General features: G+C 47.1%; 1 protein-coding gene across 8 annotated transcripts; it reads right to left on the bottom strand.

The window, feature by feature from the left end:
* Positions 1 to 5,011: 5,011 nt before the first annotated feature.
* ZNF354A (zinc finger protein 354A) lies at positions 5,012 to 18,405 on the bottom strand. Of its 8 annotated transcripts, none has more exons than XM_053663367.1 (6): positions 18,256 to 18,405; positions 17,979 to 18,046; positions 17,075 to 17,150; positions 13,182 to 13,308; positions 11,901 to 11,996; positions 5,012 to 7,039 (listed from the first exon to the last, which is right to left on the bottom strand). In XM_053663367.1, the coding sequence occupies exons 3-6, from the start codon at positions 17,105 to 17,107 to the stop codon at positions 5,493 to 5,495; spliced, it is 1,803 nt and encodes a 600-aa protein (XP_053519342.1). In that variant the 5' UTR covers positions 17,108 to 17,150; positions 17,979 to 18,046; positions 18,256 to 18,405; the 3' UTR covers positions 5,012 to 5,492. The 8 variants fall into 8 exon arrangements, with proteins under 8 accessions (XP_053519342.1, XP_053519340.1, XP_036992270.2 ...); XM_053663365.1 differs by having other exon boundaries at positions 17,075 to 17,165; XM_037136375.2 differs by lacking the exon at positions 17,979 to 18,046.
* Between the last annotated feature and the right edge of the window lie 1,871 nt (positions 18,406 to 20,276).

Genomic DNA, 20,276 nt, shown 5'->3' on the forward strand with positions numbered 1-20,276 from the left:
CTCAAGTGCCCGTGGATAGACAAGTGAATAAAAATGTTGTGATGCATACATACAATGAAATACGACTCACTCATTAAAAAATGAGATCTTATAATTTGCAACAACATGGATGGACCTACGGAGTGTTACGCTGAGTGAAATAAGTCAGTCAGAGAAAAAGACAAGTCCCACATTATTAAATGTGGACTCTAAAGAACAAAATAAGTGAACAGTAACAGAAGCATAAGAAGGGGCATTGTGGGCTGGGTGGGAAAGGTGGAAGGGTTAAGTGCAAAGTGGTCATTACAAAATAATTAGAAGAATGTAAAGTACAGCACAGGGAATATAATCAATAATATTTTAATAACTGTGTACCACACCAGGTGGTTACTTTACATATCAGGGGGACTACTCTGTAAACTACATGATTTGCCTACCCAATATTCTATACGTGTAGACTAATACAAATATTGAAGGTGAACTATAAATGAAAAATAAAATTTAAAAGTTATGAAAAACAATAGGTGAGTAGATAAACAAAATATGGTATATACATGCGATGAAATGTTGTTAGCCTTAAAAAGGAATTCTGATACATGCTACATGAATGAACTCTGCAAACACCATCTTCAGTGAAATAAGCCACACGCAAAAGGACAAATACTGTATGATTCCCTGTGCACGAGGTACCAGTGAATAGTTAAGTTCACAGATACAGAAAGTGTAATGGCGGTCACCGTGGCCTGAAGGGAGGGGTAATGGGTATTGTTTGATGGATAGAGTTTCTGTTTGGGTTGGTAAAAAATTCTGAAGATTCATACTGGCGCTGGCTGTAAAACAATATAACTGTGCTTAATGCCACTGTACTGGACACTTAAGGATGGTTAAGATATTAAACTTCATTACATATATATTAGCACAATAAGAGTTATAGAAAAACAGGCACAGGGCTGGCTGGGTGCCAGTTCAATCTCAAATATACACACAGAGACACCAAGAAACCGGAGCCTTGTTGGCCAGCAGGCGAGCCATTGTCTTCCCACCACCCACAGAGAAAGGAGAACTTGCTTCTGCGCCTCATGCCACCATGGAGAGTGGCCCTTTGTGGTAATGAGGACTCTGGGCATGTCTCACAATGGTTATCCTTCCCCTGCCAGAGCCCTGAGGGGGTATTTTTCAGGTCACCACCACGTAAATATGAAGGGATTTTGGAGCTCATGGAGATGGACATTGGAGACCCATTAAAACTGTGGCCCCCAAGAATTTGTCACTCCCAAGCTTGTCCTCTCTCAACCTTTAGCAACTGAACAAAATTAGCATTTACACGTTTGTATTAAGTTATTACTACAGCGGCTTCTATTCCAGGTAAGTAGATCTTGACTGTCTTCTGGGTGTGCCCATCCCCCCAGATTTCAGTTTCAGTGTACCCAGCAGCTTCTGTTCTCAAGATAAAAGCCATTGGTTTTCAGCTTGTCTGGATTTTTCTCATTGTAAGGGGTGACGACTTCCATGCTGTTTACACACTGTAGCCAAAACTGGAAGTCTGACCAAGTTTTTGAATGCTGAAGAATTGAAGATTATTCAATCAAACCAAATCACAAAATCTTTTACTGCTTAAATGTTTAAATGCTGCATTAGTTACATCAGTATCAACAGAAAGGATATCACATGTTGTCTGTATAGAATTATGCAAAAATGCAGAATATGGGCAGGACCACCAACACATTTCATAAAAGCCTCTAGACTTTGTTTCAACTTTCAATAAATCATTTGGACTTTTGCACATCCATTAAAATTCACATTTGTAGAATTTACCCAAATCAGGGCATTTTCCTTATTAACTCAACTCAATAAGTAAATTTCTGCAAAATATATATATAGTTTCTGATGTTTTATCTGAAAGGGATTTTACCTGCAATAGTCTTCTAAGCAAGACTCTTCCATGAGAAAAACTGCACAAGGGAAATTTTTCCTGCTTTGTATCACTTACAGCTTGTTTTAAGTTGTAAAAGCATAAGGCACTTTACAGCTTTAATAATTTCTGTAATAAATTAGCTATAATGAGTTTTATATTACTGCAGTATTTTACCCTAGTACTTTAAATTCCATTTGCAATTTTAGAATTAGAAAATACTTCTGGAGCATTTAAGGAAGAGCCAACCCCTACCCTTCACAGACTAGAAACTACTCCTGGTATATTTGGTGGGTGTTCTATGAAAATATTTATGGTGATGAAAGCGATGGCGATGAGAGACAGTATGGGCAACAATTACAAATTCTGCTGTGACTATTTTATTTTCATTTATATCTTTTAAGCAGGAAATTTATAACTTTGTATCTTTATAGTTGAGTCAATCACCTATCTCTCAGTTTTAATGGTTAATACTCATCTATTCTGATTTATATTGACTTTCCATAATTACTGATATTGAATGTTTCATACTGCAATTTTGAAAGGCCTTGTTTTCTCATATAATCTGCTGTTGATTCTATGATGTGTTCATTTTAGTTATTGCATTCATTTCAGTTTCATCCTTTCTTATGGTTTCTCTGTGTAAATTCTCATTGAATTGAACTGTTGTACCCCAAAGTTCATTGAGCATCCATGTGATGTGTTCTGAACTCCACATTTTATAGATTGCTTGCCTTTATTTTGTTTAGTCCTTTCTAAAGTTTCGCCTGTTCATTCACTTGGGACACTCTTGTTTCCTCACTTTGGCTGCCCCCTCTCTGTTTGTTTGTATGTGTTAGACAGATCTGCTGTCTCCCAGTCTCGGAAGGGTGGCCTGATGTAATAGGTGTCTTGTGGGTGGGGTGACTTTGAGGCCATCTGGCTGTGAAGGCTGGTCTCGCTGTTGGGCAGCACCCGACCCCAGGGATTGGGATTCATTTTAGCAGGGCTCTGGTGCCTGCGGAATTCACACTCCGGGTGTGTTTTCTGTGGTGGTGATTTGGGTGGTGCTCTGGTGCAGTCTGAAGCTGTCCATCTGGTGTGCTGGCTTTGAGGTCTCATGAGAGAACTTCCTGGGTACAGACCCAGGTCAACTGCAGCCTGTGCTTGGCCAGGGGCCACCTGGTAGGTAGGAGTACAAAGTGATCTGAGGTTTGTAGCTGCCTATGCTGTGAACAGAGGCCAGCTGCTACTAATGCCAGGCTTGGGGCCACTTAGCAAGAGGTACTGAGCACACCAAGGCTAGACACTGCCTGTTTGGGATTTTTGGACCTTTGAGAGACTTTAGGAAAATCCAGACTGGCGCAATGTCACAGCTTGTGAGGAACAACCACTGAAAGAGGTTTGGGCTGGTGGGAAGGTTGAGTTTGGTGAAGTCTCAGAATTGCCCTGGTGGGGAGAACATGTTAGCCAAGTTGATGGAGACTCAGATAGGGCACCCATCTGCTGTGTTCGTGGGGAGGGCTTAACAAGGGGACAGGGGTGCCTGCCAGCACCTCCATCTGGGACAGAGCAGGCCCTTTATCCCAGCCAGACAATTCAGGTTCCTCCCTCATGTCCTTGGCACTTTTAGGTCTGCTGCACCAGTACTGGAGCTTAGAGCAGTTCAATCCCACAGGACATCAGTCTGTACATGGTCCTTTAAGATGAAGCCTTCAAGAGGGCTACAGCAGCCCTCCGTCTCACCTGGACAGGGTCCCGGCTTATTTTCACAGCCACACGTTGTGGGCTCTTTCTGGTGGCCTAGGCTGGGGGACCTGCTGTGAGGCTGGGACCTCTCGCTCCTTAGCAGAAACCCCCACAGCCGAGCTACCCTCTTGATTCTCAACTGCCACACAGGAATGGGGCCAGCCTGCTTTGCTCTCCGCCCCTCCTACCGGTCTCAACTCGGTTTCTTCTTCATATCCTTTGTTATGGGAGTGCTACTCAGCTGGGCTTCAGGTGCTGCTCCAAGGCGGTTGTCCTGTAATTCAGTTGTAATTTCGATGTGGTCACGGAAGGAGGCAGGCACAGCATTTACCTGCTTGGCCTTCATCCTCCACCTTGTTGGCACATCTTCCCTTGTTGAAAACCTTTGATTCCATCAACTTCAGAATAAAATGAAAACTTCTCTGCATGGCAACAAAGTCTTTTGTTACAGGGCCTCTGCCTTCTGCTTAACCTTTAACATGGCATCTTCTTGCTCATTAGTTCCACTTGCGTTTCCACAAGGTGTCATTATACATGCAGTTTCTCCTTATGTGAAATGCTTATCTCGTCCTCCGGAGAGTCCTTCTTTCGAATCCTGGCTCAGGTGCCGTGCCTCTGGAAAGCATAACCTCACAGTTCCAGGTTAGCTGGGTTAGGTTCAACGTCCTCTTTCTTCATTCTATGCAACCTCCACATGCTTGTGTTGCAATATATTGTCCCAAATTACCTATTTGCTTGCTAAAAGTCACATTTATAAACTGTGACATAATAATTTGCTTACTCATCTGCTAGTCCCTGAATTCCCCACCACTTCCTCCAATTCATGGCTTCCCTAAAGCCAACGTCTTCCTAAACCTCCCAGCCATGCAGTATAGTGTCTGCCCCAAAGCTGGGATTAAAAAAAACAAAACAAAAATTAAAATAACTGAGTTGTTTGTAAGTGCTCCTTTTGTTTTCCTGAAATTGTTTGACACTACAGAACACCAAGTAAGGATAACTTTTTTTATATATATCATGAAACTACTGCTGTGCCTTTCAATATTTTGGCGCAGATGTTAAGGTTCATTAAACTTTTGACAATTCTTCTGTTGCAAATACATACATACATATATATTAATAGCTTTAAAACTGAATAACTGTTCATTTTCCACTTGATATATCTAAGATGAAAGTTCACAGTGTAAGGCAGGTATGCAGGTATACTGTCACAATAAATAACTTCAGAGAAAAATATTCTGACAACAGAATTACAAATTGGGTAGAAAATACTGAACTGATAGCAATTGCTAGAACAAAGGAAGAAAATTGACTTTTATTTCTATTTTAAAATGAAATCCATGCACAAAGTTTGACATCAGGTCAGGAAAAGGACAAACCCCAAAAACTGAGAGGTAGTTTACAGTTCTTTTTATCTTTTATTTGGTCCTTCTCTCTAAAAATGTATACTTTTTTAGATCACATCTGTTATATGCCATTAAGATGTTATTTTAACAAGCATTACCAGTTTATTGTCTCTTTAAATGAGAAATCCAGTGCACACACCCCACCCCGGCCCAGATATTACTGACAACCACACACGGTATCTAGTGCACACTGCTGTGGAGATAAAACAATGCTTCTGTCTCCCAACTGCCCCCAGTCAGTGCTCCTGTTGTGAACACGCTTCAGGACATCCTAACAGTGTCTGACAGACGTGAGCACTTTCCACTTTCCTCACGAATTATCATGCAGTCGAAATTCTTCCTCGGAATTTAGTACCTGATGACTGAATTATAGAGAGGTTTTTATGTATGCACTACACTTGCTCCATCGCTGTCACGTTTTCTGGTAAGCTTTGGTTTAAGGCCCTCACACATGGATGTCTGAGCACCTTCTAGGCGCTCTCTTCACTGTGAATTTTACAATGATTCGTGAGAGACGACCTGTGGTTGAACAGTTTCCCACACGTGCTGCACTCATAGGGCTTCTCCCCCGTGTGGATTCTCTGGTGGGCAATCCGTGAGGAGCTCTGTCTGAAAGTCTTCCCGCATGTGTTACACTTGAAGGGTTTCTCTCCCGTGTGGATCCTCCGATGCTGAATCAGAGCCGAGCTTTGGCCAAAGGAGACCCCACACTCCTCGCAGCGGTAGGGCTTCTCCCCGGTGTGGATCCTCTGGTGGTTGCTGAGCGACGAATTGCAGCGGAACGTCTTCCCACAGGCGCTGCACTTGTAGGGCCTCTCCCCCGTGTGCATCCTCTGGTGCTGGATGAGGGCGGAGCTCTGCCTGAAGGCCTTCCCACACACCTTGCACTTACATGGCTTCTCCCCAGTGTGAATTCGCTCATGAATGATGAGTGTGGAGTGGGAACTTAAGGCTTTACCACACTCATTGCAATTATAGAACTTCTCTCCAGTGTGAATTATTCGGTGTCTGTTAAGTCGGGAAATAGAAGTGAAGCCTTTTCCACATTCGTTGCATCTGTAGGGCTTCTCCCCGGTGTGAATTCTTTCATGTTGGATCAGGGATGCACTCTGACTGAAGGCTCTCCCACACTCACTGCATTTGAAAGGCTTCTCTCCCGTATGAATCCTCTGATGGTAACGGAGGGATGAGCTGGACTTAAAGGTGTTGCCACATTCATTACATAAATAGGACTTCTTTCTGGAATGAATCCTCTGACATCCAGGGAGAGATGTGCTGCAACCAGACGATTTCCTACCTGGGTTGTATTTATAGGGGTTCTCTCTAGCATGGATTTTTTGATGTATAAAAAGGCCTGACCTTCGACTGAAAGATTTACCACATTCTTTACATCTGTAGGATTTCTCCACAGTGTGTGTTCTCAGATGTTTGTAAAGGGATGTACTAAGGGTAAAGGCTTTCCCACATTCTTTACACACATAGGGTTTCTCTCCAGTGTGGGTTATTTGATGTTGAATAAGAGCTGAACTTTGGTTAAAGGCTTTCGAACATTCTTTACATTTAAATAATTTCTCTCCACTATGGTTCTTCTCATGTTTACGAAGGGATGAAGTATTAATAAAGGTTTTCTCACATATACTACATTTATAGCGTTTCTCTGCTGTGTTGCTTTTTGGTTGATTAAGTAAATTTAAATTCTTTTTGAAGCTGTTTCCTTGTATTTCACATTTTGGGGGGGTTTTCTCCCTAATAAGTGCCGACTTTGGGCCGAAGTCTTGGCCAAATTCAGTCTTTTTATGTCTTCTTTCTACAGTAAGAATGTTTTTCTGGGTGACTGAAAATAACTGGACACTCTCATTCTTCCTCTGCTTTCTCTCTAATCTGTTTTCATATACGCAGGGGTTTTCTGACTTGAAGTCCCAGAGTCCCTTCCTTTTGGATCTTTTCATTATCAGCTCCTGAAATGAAGAATCTTGCGTTTGAGTTGACTTGGTGGTTTTATGACTGCTCTTCCATCCTGGAGGGGGAAAAAAACCAAGATGTTTCATGTGATATAGCATTTGGCTCCAGAGACCAAATTGCAGAGAATAGATAAATAAGGATGATACTCAAATAAGTTATTGGTATCTGCCAAAAAAAAATAGCTAAAGAAAAATTTTGGGAAATTTAAGCAGTATAGAGAAACATGCAATGGGAGCTGAAATACTAGGGTAGAAAAAAGTAATAAAACAAGCCCATTTAGAGGAGGGTGAGTGGGCGTGACCAGGACAACTGGTGACTGGGAGAGGCGGTCTGCGGTCAGAGTCCACAGCTCCCGACAGACCCCCACTTTACCTTCTCGACATCTCTCTTCTCTGCGCAACCACTCCTAACCTGCAGTCTTCCTCCCTTCCCCTCATGGAAATTCCCGTGTCCTCTAGATTCACTTGAAAACTTAACTCTGAGTCTTTTCTTGACTGAGTTTCCACAGTTCATTCCCCCTTAGTATAGCACTTACCAGTGTTTTAAAAAACATCGTATATCTAAATATTTCCCTTTTCTCCTGTAAGGTTCTTCACAAACCAATTAGCATGCCCCATTTACCTCTAGGTCTTCCTGAAGGCATCCAAAATACATACAAGAGTTTTGCTGACCTTCCTTAAGCAGTTATGTATTCCTAATCTGAAAAATGTCCAATAGTCTCAATTACTTATATATTAACTTCACACACACACATTGCCTTAGCAATCAGTGCATTACACACAGTGACAGGAGGGTTCCAGGGCCAGTTCGAACAGGGAGAGTTACTGAATTACCCTATAGAGGGGTTACAGGTAGACATGAAGCCAAAAGTCGCAAGCCAGGAAGGCAGACTTGCGCATGGATCAAGCATGGGACAGTACAAGCAAAGTAGAAAGGAGTCAAAGATCAAGAATAAGGTAGGCACAGCCCCAGCCAGTGTAGTTCGGTTGGTTGTGCGTTGTCTCACAAACCAAAAGGTCACTGGGTTTGATGCCCAGTCAGGGCACAGGCCTGGGTTGTGGGTTTGGCGCTGAGTCAGGGCACCTAGAGAAGGCAGCTGATTGAGGCTTCTCTCACAGTGATGTTTCTCTCCCCATCTTTCTCTCTCCTTTCCCCTCTAAAAAATAAAATAAAATAAAAATAAATTTAGAAAAATAAGGTAGGTATAAATATGAAAAGGTAAAAAAGAACTAACATGCTAGAGTGGTAAAGAAAGAACTGATTTCGCTCGGACTAGTGTAGCTCAGTAGGTTGGGTGCTGTCCTGAAAATTGAAAGGTTGCTGGTTTGATTCCCAGGCAGGGCACGTGCCTGGGTTGTAGGCCAGGTCCCCAGTTGGGGGCGTGGGAGAGGCAACCAATCAATGTTTCTCTCTCACGCTGATGTTTCTCTCCCTCTCTTTCTCCCTTCCACTCTCTAAAAATAAATAAATAAAATCTTTAAACAATAGATTTCAATAAATATTAAAGCTGGAGAAGAACACAATTCACTGAATAATAATTTTGCCAGGGGAATGGTTGTGCACACAGTTTGGCATTTTCTCCTGTGTTAGCGGTAACCACTGGAAGGGCCCCTTTGTATCTCACTGTATTTGAGGTTCCTACTTGACATTAACTTTCCTACCTGTGTACACAGGCCTTCTGGTCAGTGAACATAATGTATCGTACCTTCCTGTTTTCTTCTTCTACCAGGATTCACCTCTTGGTTTCCTTCATGAATAACTTTCTCTGTTCCCCCTTTAAAACTAGTATTCCCTAGGGTTTGGGTTTTGGGTTTTTTTTTTTTTTTCACTCTACACTTCCTCCTTGACTAATTTTATATGCACCCATACCTTTACTACTTACTATAAGGGAAAGAGAAGTTTTTTACTATCTGCCCAACAACTTCCTGGTTCCTCTGCCATCTAAGTCTTGATAAATTAAATGATCAAATTTCAATACATTATTTGGGTGAGAGTATGGAAGGTAGTCCCATGCACACGAAAAACTGGAGTGCACTGCTTCTGGGGTTAGTCAATGTAGTAAAATTCTGCAGTTTGGGTTCTGGCCTGTAACCAGGGGAAGCCAGAGATCCTGCCTCAGGCCTACACCAGACTGCGGCTTTGGTACCAACACATCCCCAGAGCCCCGAGCATCTGCTTCCCACGCTTCCCCGCAGTCTCCCTTGGTCTCCCACAGAGTCTCCCTGTCTTAAGTCTTGCTCTCTCCCAATTCAGTTTCCACACTGTGCCTAGATTACTCTTTTTAAAATCAGTACCTCATCATGCTGCAAACTTCCTTAGAGCCTCCAACTCATCTTTAATGCTTTACACATGTAAGGTCCAGAGTACTTAACATGGCGATCGAGGTACTCCACAATCTGACCTTGGCCTCCTTTGTCATCTCCCTCCCCTGGCTGCTTGCCAGGTATGCTGAACTATGTGCAGTTTCTGGACTACTCCACGTTTTCTCACATTGCTTTATCTTTGCACGTGCTGCAGATATCCTTTCTATTAACGAATGGTCATGAAGTGCGTACCATGGGCCAGGTAATGTTCTAGGGAATATAGACAGTGTGATGACTAGGACAGAGCCCTGGAACTTATACTTTGGGATGTGAGTGCTGAGGGGACAGGGGAAATGAAGTGACAGATAATAAATGCGTAAGTAATAAAAGCCATATTGACATGTGAAGAAAGGCTTCCCTGGCAAACGAAACACAAAACACAGAAGTGTGGTGACTACAGAGGACCAGCAAAGCACCTGCGTTGCTCAGGTGCAGAAGCAAGAGACAAAAGGGTAAAGGAGACTGGAGCAAAAGTTGGGGCTAATCATGTTAAGGCCTCATATGTTATGGCAAGGACTTCGGAATTTTATTCTTCGCATGACAGAAAGCCACGGGAAATTGCATGCTCACGTTAGCTACTGCGCAGAAGGGTGGGGCACACGTGGAAGCAGGGAAAGCACTTAAGAAGATGCACAGGTAGGCAGGTGAGAAAGGGGCACCGGCGCGGAGGATTTCACCAGGACACACCATTATGGAACTACTAACAGGACTGGACTTGCCGACTGATGTACTGCAGGCAGGATGCTGGGAGGGAATAAAAATGCCAGGGCCACTCCCAGATGTCTGACCTGAAAATGATGAAAGCCCGGCCCCATCTCCAGGTGGCCCCAATGTCTCTCTGGGGACCTTTGGGCTCCAGTCCTATGTCCTATTCAGTTCCTCTGAAGAAGGCTCATGTCACTGGGGAAGGGAGACTCCCACATGGAGCAGAGGGCCGGAGGTGCAGGAGGGGAAAAGGGTTGCTTCTCCGCTCCTTCTGGCTGTCAGCCTGGCTCGGCCTGCACCCATCGGCGGGGCTGACACCCTCCGCCCCACTCGCTCCTGTCTGCACACCTGGCCCCTCGCTCTGGATGTGCACACACGTCCTTTCCCATGTCGGGGAAACTCCGCATCCTCAGGGAAGCCTGGCAGACGCCTCCTGCTCTGTGTCCTCGGCACTCTGTGCCCTTCCCAGGAGGTCCAGGCCACAACCTGCCACCCTGCACGCTATGTGCACTGGGTTCCCCAATCTCCCACTTGACGGCGAGCTCCGCAGCACAGGGCCAGGGTTCTTCTGTCCCCAGCTTCCACCACAGCCGCTTCTCCCCTTCCTCTCCCAATGCTTTCTTCCTAATCCACCTCATCCACGTCCCGGGGGTGCTGTCTTTTGCTCAGCTCCCTCCCTGGTCAGCTCAAGGCCTCCAATGCCGCCTCTGCCCTGATGGCTCCCTGACACTTGAGTTCCAACCCCGTGCGCCTTAAACACTGCCCGTGGGCAGGGTCTGCCAGTGTCTCCCTCACATCTCGAATGGGCCCACGCCACACGAAACTGGCCCTGTACCCTGAACAAGGGGCCCCTCCCATTCCTTCCTGCACCCCACTGCTCGGCCTCCTTCCAGGCCATTACAACTTCCTTGCGAGTCTCTGGGACTCCCCACATCCAGCTGTGCCTCAGTTTAAACCCATCCCCGGCATTGCCTCCATGTGGCCGTCCCTATTCATATCAAGCTACTAAGGACTTCATGGGTTGTTCTCCACGTGAAAATGAACAGGTTTCATGGATACGAAGTCCCCTTTTATCCCGCCCATTCTTGATCCCCTTCCAAATGTAACTGTTACCAGCTGTTATGTCCCTCATCTTTCTCTGTACTCATCTGCTATACTTGTTATACCTGTAGACAAACACCCACCTAATTTTCCTCAGACATAAATGCTGACACGCCACAACAACGCTCCGGAACTTGCCATGCGGTGGGGGAAGCTCCGCCCACACCCAGTGCTCTCTCCCACTGTGTGGCAGAGGGAGGACAGAGCACAGCTCCGTCAGCTGGGACTTTACTGAAGGACATTAGACTGTTTCCGACTCAGACCAACTTTTCTAAAGCATCAAGAACCATGCCATTCTTCTGCTGAAAGCCCTCTGCGGTCACCCACCAGACAGCTCGCATCTCTAGGACTGTACCAAAGCGCTGCAGCACAGAGCCCCGACAACTTTCCTAAAATTGCTTCCTTTCTCTTCCGTTCTCTCCCTGAGTACACGCCCTGAGCCTCAGTCAGAATGAACCACTGGCAACTCCTTAAATATACCACGCTTGCTGCATGAAAACATGAGAATGTTGCCCTCCTCTGAAACGACAGGAAAGGACAAGAAGAGAGATCCTGACGGGTTCATTTGTGAAGTGACTACCAGGGAAAGAGGACACTCGTGTCTGGGGTCCTCAGTGCATTCCTCCCCAGCACTTCCTGAGGACTGAGAACTCTGGGGACACTTTCCTGACTGTTATCCCCATGCTGCACCTTGCACTTGCCAGACCGCTGCCTGCAGGGACTCCCGGGCCCCCCAGCCCCACTCACCGGGAGAGGCGCCTCCAGCACCTTCCTCCTCTGCCTTCCAGGGCTCTTCTCCTTGCTGCAACAGGGAGATCACTTTGGGTTTGGAAAGTGGGAGTCCTGCTCATAGACAAAAAGAAAAAGACTTGGTTTTGTTTTGCTACAAAGAGCTCTCCCAGATCTGATTGGAAAACTGAGGGGAGGGCACAAAAGCTTCTGTGGGGTGCTCAAGTTGTGTCCCTGTGATGTGAGCGGTACATTAGGAAAAAGGAGGGGACTTGCAGGACACAACTACGTAATAATCAGTTGTATAGTAGGGAAACAGCATAAACATGTAGCTTTAATTCAGAAGGCACCACTGGCTTCCTACAGAAGATAGAATGTGTTGCGTGTCTAGACTGAATTAAAATTCGCTAACAGGCATCTATGGAAAGGATCACGTACCAAGGAGCTTGTTTAAAAGGAGAAAACACTCCTTCACTCCCTTTCATGATGGCAAACCAGGTTTGGGCCACAGGTGAAATTGAGACCACTGTCCGTTTAATGTATGGCCCTTGAACAAAGAGTGGTTGAAAAAAAGAGCGGAATCTGTTACAGAAACCGTATGTGGTCCACAAAACCTAAAATAAGTGGGAAAGGCAAGTGGTGGGTCCAGAATCTGAACAAATCCCCCCCCCCCCAAGGGAAAGAAACCATGAAAAAAAATCACTGCAACGAAATAGCACCTGAACCATGAAGAAACTTCCAGTGTAACCTTACAGAGGACAGGGGATGATTATTAATAGCACCTCCTCCATCCTCACACACGCACAACTCCTTGTGCATGGTGGGGGAGTGTGTCTTTAGGGTTTACTTGTAAAGATCCCGCAAGGACAGTCTCCGAGTGAAACTCGGTGGAAGTTCAGTGGACAACCCGCAGCTCTTATCCAGGAAAGTGGGTGCTAAGTCACCCGTTTCTGGACTGGAAAAGAGAACTGGGAGAGGAGAGTGGCAGGTCAGTGAAGGGCGCTGAGGAATGCTCTCTGCTGCGAGCTGAGCAGCCAAATGCAGAAGAGCCCCACGCGAACACTGCGCCTGAAGTGGGGTCAGTCTCCACCATGTCACCACTGCAGGCTGCGCCACCCCTGGGGCAGTTCTGTGTCTACGATGGGGAAAGGTTTTTCCTACTTGTTTTCGGAGAGCTAATCATGCAATCCTCAGGCAAAACTTGGCCAGACTTTCTCACGACCCACTGCTTCTACCCAGGAAAGCGGGTGCCGAGTGACCCCACCTCTAAACTCTGCACCACGGGGACAGCGTCCTCACCCAGTGAGACCAGGTGACTGTAGTTCTCCAGCATCACGTCCTGGTACAAGCTTCTCTGAGACGTTCGCAGCTTTCTCCACTCATCCCGGGAAAAGAGCACGGCCACGTCCTCAAACGTCACTGACACCTGCGACGACAGGCCACCCCAGTGCGCCAGGACCCCGTCACAGAGTGAAGGGGGCGGCGGGGAGTAGGTGGGTTACCATGAAACGCTTGCTCAGAGAGTCCCGCAACCTACCCCTCAGGTCGGGTTACTGTGCTACAGTGGCTCACAGAACCCGGGAAAGCAAGTGATTTACTAGATTACCAGTCTGTTGTAAAAGAATATAACGTGGCAACGGCCAACGAAGAGATGCACAGGGCAGACCTTTGGGAAAGGGGCCTGGAGCCGCCACACCCTCTTAGGAGGCACGCCCGTCCCAGAATCTCCATACATTCAGTTGGTGCAAGGGATCTGATTAGAGCTCGGATTCCAGAGGAAAAGCTGGGAGGGGGATGGGGGAGCTCCTCCATCCAGCTTGCGAGGCACTGGCGGGCAGTCTAGGACGGGATTGGCTGAGGAGCCACCGCCCCCAGAGCCAATGGGAACACAAAGAGGGTGGGCTCTGCGGCCCAGAGACCGCTCAGACTCCAGGCTCTCCTTCCTTGAGGCCACTTGGACGCAGCGTCCTGCACTTCGCAACAAACAATATTTTGGATGGGAAGGAACTCCTGGCACGGCTTAGGACCGGGCTGGCCTGGCAGGGGGTGGCAGGGTTTTTCCTTGGGTGCTCTAGAGGAGACAGGCTCTGAGCCAGAAGCCTGACATTGTTCCAAAATTGCACGGTTTTTGTACATTGTCTCTAGTTTGTAAACTAACCCTAAAGAAACAAAGTAACTAAAGCGAACAGGGAAAAGCTAGAACTCAGGCGCTAGAGTTTAGCCTTAATTGATAGTCTTACATGATTAAAGCTGGGATCTGACACGATCCAGAAACTACTCTGGAACACAGACCGCTTTGTCACCAAACCCGAGCCTCTGGGATTCTTGTCTAGAGGGTGGCGGTGGGCGGCAGGACGGCGAGTGCTGCTTGGTGACACTTTCACAGACCTAGCAGCTCTTGGAACCCTGTCCTTCTGGGTTGTTATGACGGTTTCATCAGGGGGGCATGACGGATTAAGTCACTGGCATGACTGACGAAATCGTCACATGGACAGGCCATGGGGCGGACGGCCGCAAGTTCCAACCTCCTAATCAGGGTTGGTTTCTCTGGCAACCAACCCCGGTCCTCATGTCACCTCATTCCTATAAAGTCTGGTGTGACCGAAAGGGCTACTTAGGAATAAGGAAACAGCCATTTCACCTTTATTGCTTTAAAGTTATTTCAGATTTAAAAAAAAACCCAAACCAACTATTACCAATCACTTAGGGAATTAGAAGTGCTTTGGAAGCTATGTGCCAGAAACGGGGATAATGCCCAAATATGTATTTTATGTTATAAATCAAAACACATAGCTGCTCAGTGGCACAGACGGAATTCCAACCCAGGTGAGCGTCCAAGGCCGCCTTCCAATCCACTCTGCAGAACCGCCCATCGTCGCCCACCTCACAGGTTAGCAGACCAATGAGATTCTCCATTTACTGGAGGAGGAAGGTGGTGATGGTTACACAACAACATGAATGTGCCGAATGCCACTGAATCATACACTCAAAAAGGGCTTAAGTGGTAAATTTTATGTATCTTTTTGCACAATAAAAATTTAAAATGGTGAAATACAAACATATGTACATATATATACATAAATAAAGGTTTATAAAAAATGATTCCGAGGGATGCACACTAAAGGGGCGATAATGATAATCTCCAGATGTTAAGGTAAAAGTGATTTAAAAAATTTTTAAATTTATTTTTAGAGAGGGGAAGGGAGGGGAAAGAGAGGGAGAAAAACAATGTGTGGTTGCCTCTCACACGCCCCCTACTGGGGACCTGGCCCAGAACCCAGGCCGGCGCCCTGACTGGGAATGAAACCAGCAAACCTTTGGTTCACAGGCTGGCATTCACTCCACTGAACCAAACCAGCCAGGACTAGTAAGAGTGATTTTAATTTATTCCCTATACATGTATTTTTTTATTCTCTGAATTTTTAACATGAGTGTGCAATACATATATAAGATAATTTATTGGCATATGCGGGAAGACAAAAAAAATGGTTGTCCTCAAAAGAACCTACAATCCAATTGGTAGAGAAGAAAACCCATGAACTAACATGGACAATGAAAGAAAAAGTGTGGCTGGACAGGACTACAGGCCGCCTCCGCCTTCAAACCTCCCCTTACCTCACAGAGAGGAACTCGAGGTCCAGGGCAGCCAACGCTCAGGCCACCTCATTTATTAGTGACGGAGGCAGCACAATTATTAAAGTTTTTCTTTTTCTTCTTCTTTTTTTAATCCAGTACTCAGTGTACTCTCGCTCTGGTCAGAAACGCCCTGTCAGTAAATTTCCCACATGGGTCCAGGCAGTACTGATGTTTGGACAGTGGGCAAGGTCAGGGAGAATGCAGGCCGGGGTTCGCTCACATACTGGGGGGAGAAGATTCTGGGCAAGATAGTGACATGGCTCTGTTGGAACGGAGCTGCAAAGCCTCAGAAGCAAGCAGCCCACACGTGCAGTGGGAGGCCAGACACTGTGGGTCTGGAGCCCGAGGAACACAGGGCTGGGCCTGCCCTGGTTCTGAAAGACCAACAGAGCAAGACAGCGAGCAGGGACTCAGAGCCCCACATACCTGAGTTGGAACTCAGGTTTCTTGACATGTGCTACTATGAGTATGGGGACGCAGGTAAAGCCGCCAGGATAAGACAACACCCAGCATCATTACCTGTATCCCTGGCTGTGCAAGAGTGAGGAGAGGACAAGGGTTCTCTGGGTACCAGGAACACCAGAGAGCAGCTTCTATCTACGGGCACCAATGCTACTGTTACTAGAGAAATGTGGTTCGGCTACCAGGACAACCACATATGTGGCTCGGCCTTGATCTAAACACTTTCCATGCTCCAATTCCTGTGCCCATTTTACAGGCGAGAAACCAAACAAGGAGAGGTGGAGGTATTCGCCCAATGCCCATAAATGGCAGCAGAGGACATGGGTTCAAACCCAGCCATCTGACCCAAGACCCACTTCCTAATCACTTCATACACTGCCTTTCCAGGACCAATGTCCCATGAGACCCTCCCTGCTGCTTCCTGAGGAGCCAACAGACCTCCCACCGTGTCCCTTCCAACACCGCGATCCCGCATTCAAGCCCTGGCTCACTGTGCGGGGTCCCTTCCTCGTTCCCACACAGAAAGATGAAAGTAGCTGGTCAAGATCAGTTTTTGAGAGCGGTAGAAGCAAGGCACACAATCCGCAAAGTTAAGAGGGAGTAAAAAACGAAAACTATGGATTGGAGAAGCCTGGGGAAGGTGTCGCCAGGACTCTTAGGGGTGGGAAGAAAAAGGAAAGTATTCCCGCCCAAGGCAGGGAGGGAGAGGTGGGTGAGCCGAGGAGGTGGGGCCAGATAGCAACTCTGTGGAGTGTGATGTTTGTTTTGTTCCTAAGTGATATAAGGTGTGTGGCATCTTACCTGTCAAATTAGTAATCATGCACTGAACTGGGATTAATGCAAAAAAGTGTGTCTATTTCGGAAGGAAGAGGGGACCACCAGACACGGATTGGGGGAGGAGACAAGCGTTCACCACGGAACGCATTATCCACCAGGTGGGCCAACTGTTCCAAGGGAAAAGGACTTGGGCTCCAAACCCCAGGGGAGACTGCACTGGGTAGAGAACTTCAGTATGAGTGAAAACAGAAAACAAACACAAACAAGTAAACGACAACAGCAACCTGTCCCTAAGACCTGAGATACAGTGAACTCACCTGACAGCGTGCTTCCCTCTGCTCAGGAGCCATGTCCTCCTCCGCCACCGCTCTTTCCCCTGAGGACAGGCAGGATCTGCAGAAGGCAGACCTGCAAGATGAGAATGGGAGCCAGGAGAGAGAAGCCCCTTCCACTTCAGTCCCCAGAATCAGCAGCTCTCAAATCCTTAGCCACCTGAGGACGCCCCACGTGCCCTCCGAGGGAGACGTGGGGAGGAGCCAGGGGCAAGCAGGACCAGAGAAAAGGGCTGGGTCACCCAGTGCGGGTGCCAACCTTTCCCCGCTTCGGAGAGAGAGGACCTTCCACGGAGCAGCAGCAGCAGCAGCAGCAGCGAATGGGGCCCAGCCCACGCTGCTCAGTCCCCCAGAGCAGCGGCACCGTCAGCACCCCCACTTCACAGACCAGGAAACTGAGGGTGGAGTGGGATCTGCGTGCAGGCAGCTCGGGCACAACGGGCCACAGCGCCCAGGGCTCCCACCGCGGCTCTAGCTCCCACCGCGGCTCTAGCTCCCACCGCGGCTCTAGCTCGTGCCTTTCGGCCCTAGCCCGCTCGCGGCAACTTTCACCGCCGCAAGCTTTTCCCACCCAGGGCCCCTCCCTCCTGTCAAGGAATCAATTTCCCGAGGCTTAGAGAAAACTGCTTCGCACAGGGCAAACTTCCGCTTCCTCAGGGTGGGGAGGGGGCTGCTCTCGGCACAGTGGGCACAGAAAACAAAGACCCAGGTCAAAGTCCCGACTCTGCCATTAGGGGAAGTCGGAATTTCACTTCTCGCAGAAAATAGATCATTCCGCCTGTCCGCCGGTCAGCCCATCTGCTCACCCGCTTGCCCCCCGGCAGAACAGCGGCCTGGAGAGGAGGAAACACTTTTCCTCTCATTCACCGACGGCCGCCAGGGGACTCACAGGCCGGCAGAGGCTGGGCGTGGAGCGCGCTGGGAAGAGTAGAGAGGAAGCCGGAGAGAAGCTGGGGCCTGGGGCAACGAGACGTAGTGCCACGTTCAAGGGCACGCCTGCTGGGCAAACTCCTTGGGGGCAGGCGGACAGAGCTGGGGGGACAGAGCTGGGGTGCCTGGCGCTTGGCCCGTCCGTGCCCACAAAGGCCCCGATCACGCTTCTTGGGCCTGTGCCACCGCGCATCCTCCCGAGGCCCCGGTCCTCCCTCCTGCATTCCGCCACTCACCTCGCCCAGGCCCCGGGGATTGCGGGGGTCGTGCTTCCGCAAGAGCGGGGTTCCGGAACTTCCCCGGCCGGAGGGCAGCCTCCGGTCGAGACTCCCGTAGGTCTCCGGCCGGGGAAGCCACTCACTGGGATGGCAGGTCCGGGAGGGGCGGGGCAGGGAGCGGGGCAGGGACCACCGCTAATCGCTCTGGGAAATGTAGCTCGACCAGGACCTGAGGATTCTGGGAAGTGTAGTTCTCTGCACTTGTCAGCGAGGCCGGGTGCTGGCGAGTCTACGGATCCCTAGAGCCCACTTCTGGAGTTGGTGCTGCCGCGGCTGCGAGTGTTTCGCAGAGGCCTGGCTTCTCAGGTGTTCGATAAGTAAGGGGAGGTTCCACTCCAGCCAGTCACCGAAAATGTGTGTGCGCTAAGGCAGTCGTGAGCAGCTGGAGTATGCAGGCGAACAAAACGGAGACCATTCATTGATTACTGCTCTTCAGAACTTTGGGGGAGGTACAGCACTCCATGGACACAATTATTTAACCTTTTCAACAGTGTCCTGTCTATCTGGCTGTCCTTTTAAAAATGCATACTGAGAACTTTCTCTACCATGTCTAATAAATGTCCAAGTTCCATTGCCAAGAATGCATTGTCCAAAATGTCTGTTTAGCGCGTAAGGGTGGAGCAACACCCCTCGTTTGCTTTTGTGTACTACTTATTGAATGTTATGACGGGACACAGTAGTAATGGTGGCGAGACCAATGCAAGTGGTGCGAAGACAAACATATATGTGAAATAAATGCATTATTTTAATAAACTCATTTTTAATAAGTAAAAAAACCTCCGTTAAAAATAATTTTGGATCCAACAAAAATGGACGAAATATTTCAACAGACATCGATTGCACCAGTGAAGAATATAGATATCAAGTAAAAACATGAAAATGTGCTCAATATTTTAGTCATTAGAAACCTTCACACTCAGACCCCAGTGAAATACCATTACGCAGCGACAGTACCAGGTGCAGTGAGGATGCAGAGAAACTAGACCTCTCACAGATTGTAGGTGGGACTCTAAAATTTTACAGCCACTCTGGAAAATGGCTTGGTGATTTCTTTTAAAAATAAATTTAAATGTAGAGTTATATGTGACCCAGAGATATTCTGGGTATTTTCCTAGAGAGATGGTAACGCAAAGCCTGTGTGCATGTTTGTAGTAGCTTTATCCACTCAATAGAATGCTATTCAGCAATAAAAAGGGACACTTTGTTGATAAGCACAACAGCATGGACGAATCGCATAGGCATTACATTAAAAGAAAAAGAAGGTTGAAACATTTACGTACATTATGAATCTGTCTATATGACGTTCAGGAAAAGGCAGAACACTGGGGGTGGGGAGTATATCAAAGGCTGACGACGCAGGAGAGAAGGGAGAGCTAGACTACACAGGGACAGCATGGGGGACTTTTGGAGGGATACACTGTTCTCTTTTTAAAATGTCAGTTACAGTGGGCATTCCGTGTATTAGTTTCAGGCATACAGCGCACTGTTTAGTACCCACCCGACACCATGTAGAGTTAGGACATTACAGACTGTGCTGTAATTTACATTCCCATTACTGTTTTGTAACTGCCAATTTGTGCTTCTTAATCCCTTTATCTTTTTTACCCAGCCCCTAAACCTTTCATCTGGCAACCCTGTTTGCTTTTTGTCTCATAAGTTTCTTTCCATTTTGTTTGTTTTAGACTACACACATAGGATGAAGAAAATACAGGTTGACAATTGTGAGTACGCTAAACCCAGTTTATTCTTGTATTACTGTTTATTAATTATTATATTATTTTTCCATGTGAACAATTATAAACCTACTTTTGCCTCACTCCATATGAATGAAACCATAGATCCATCCATGTTTTCTCAAATGGTAAGATTTCATTTTTTTATGGTTGAGTAATATCCACTGTATATGCATACTACATCTTCATTATCCAGTAGCCCATCAGTGGACACTTAGGTTGCTTCCATATCTTGGCTATTGTAGG

This window comes from Artibeus jamaicensis, unplaced genomic scaffold, assembly GCF_021234435.1.
Source record: "Artibeus jamaicensis isolate MK-2021 breed Jamaican fruit bat unplaced genomic scaffold, CSHL_Jam_final contig_1085, whole genome shotgun sequence".
NCBI classification, from domain to species: Eukaryota; Metazoa; Chordata; class Mammalia; order Chiroptera; family Phyllostomidae; genus Artibeus; species Artibeus jamaicensis.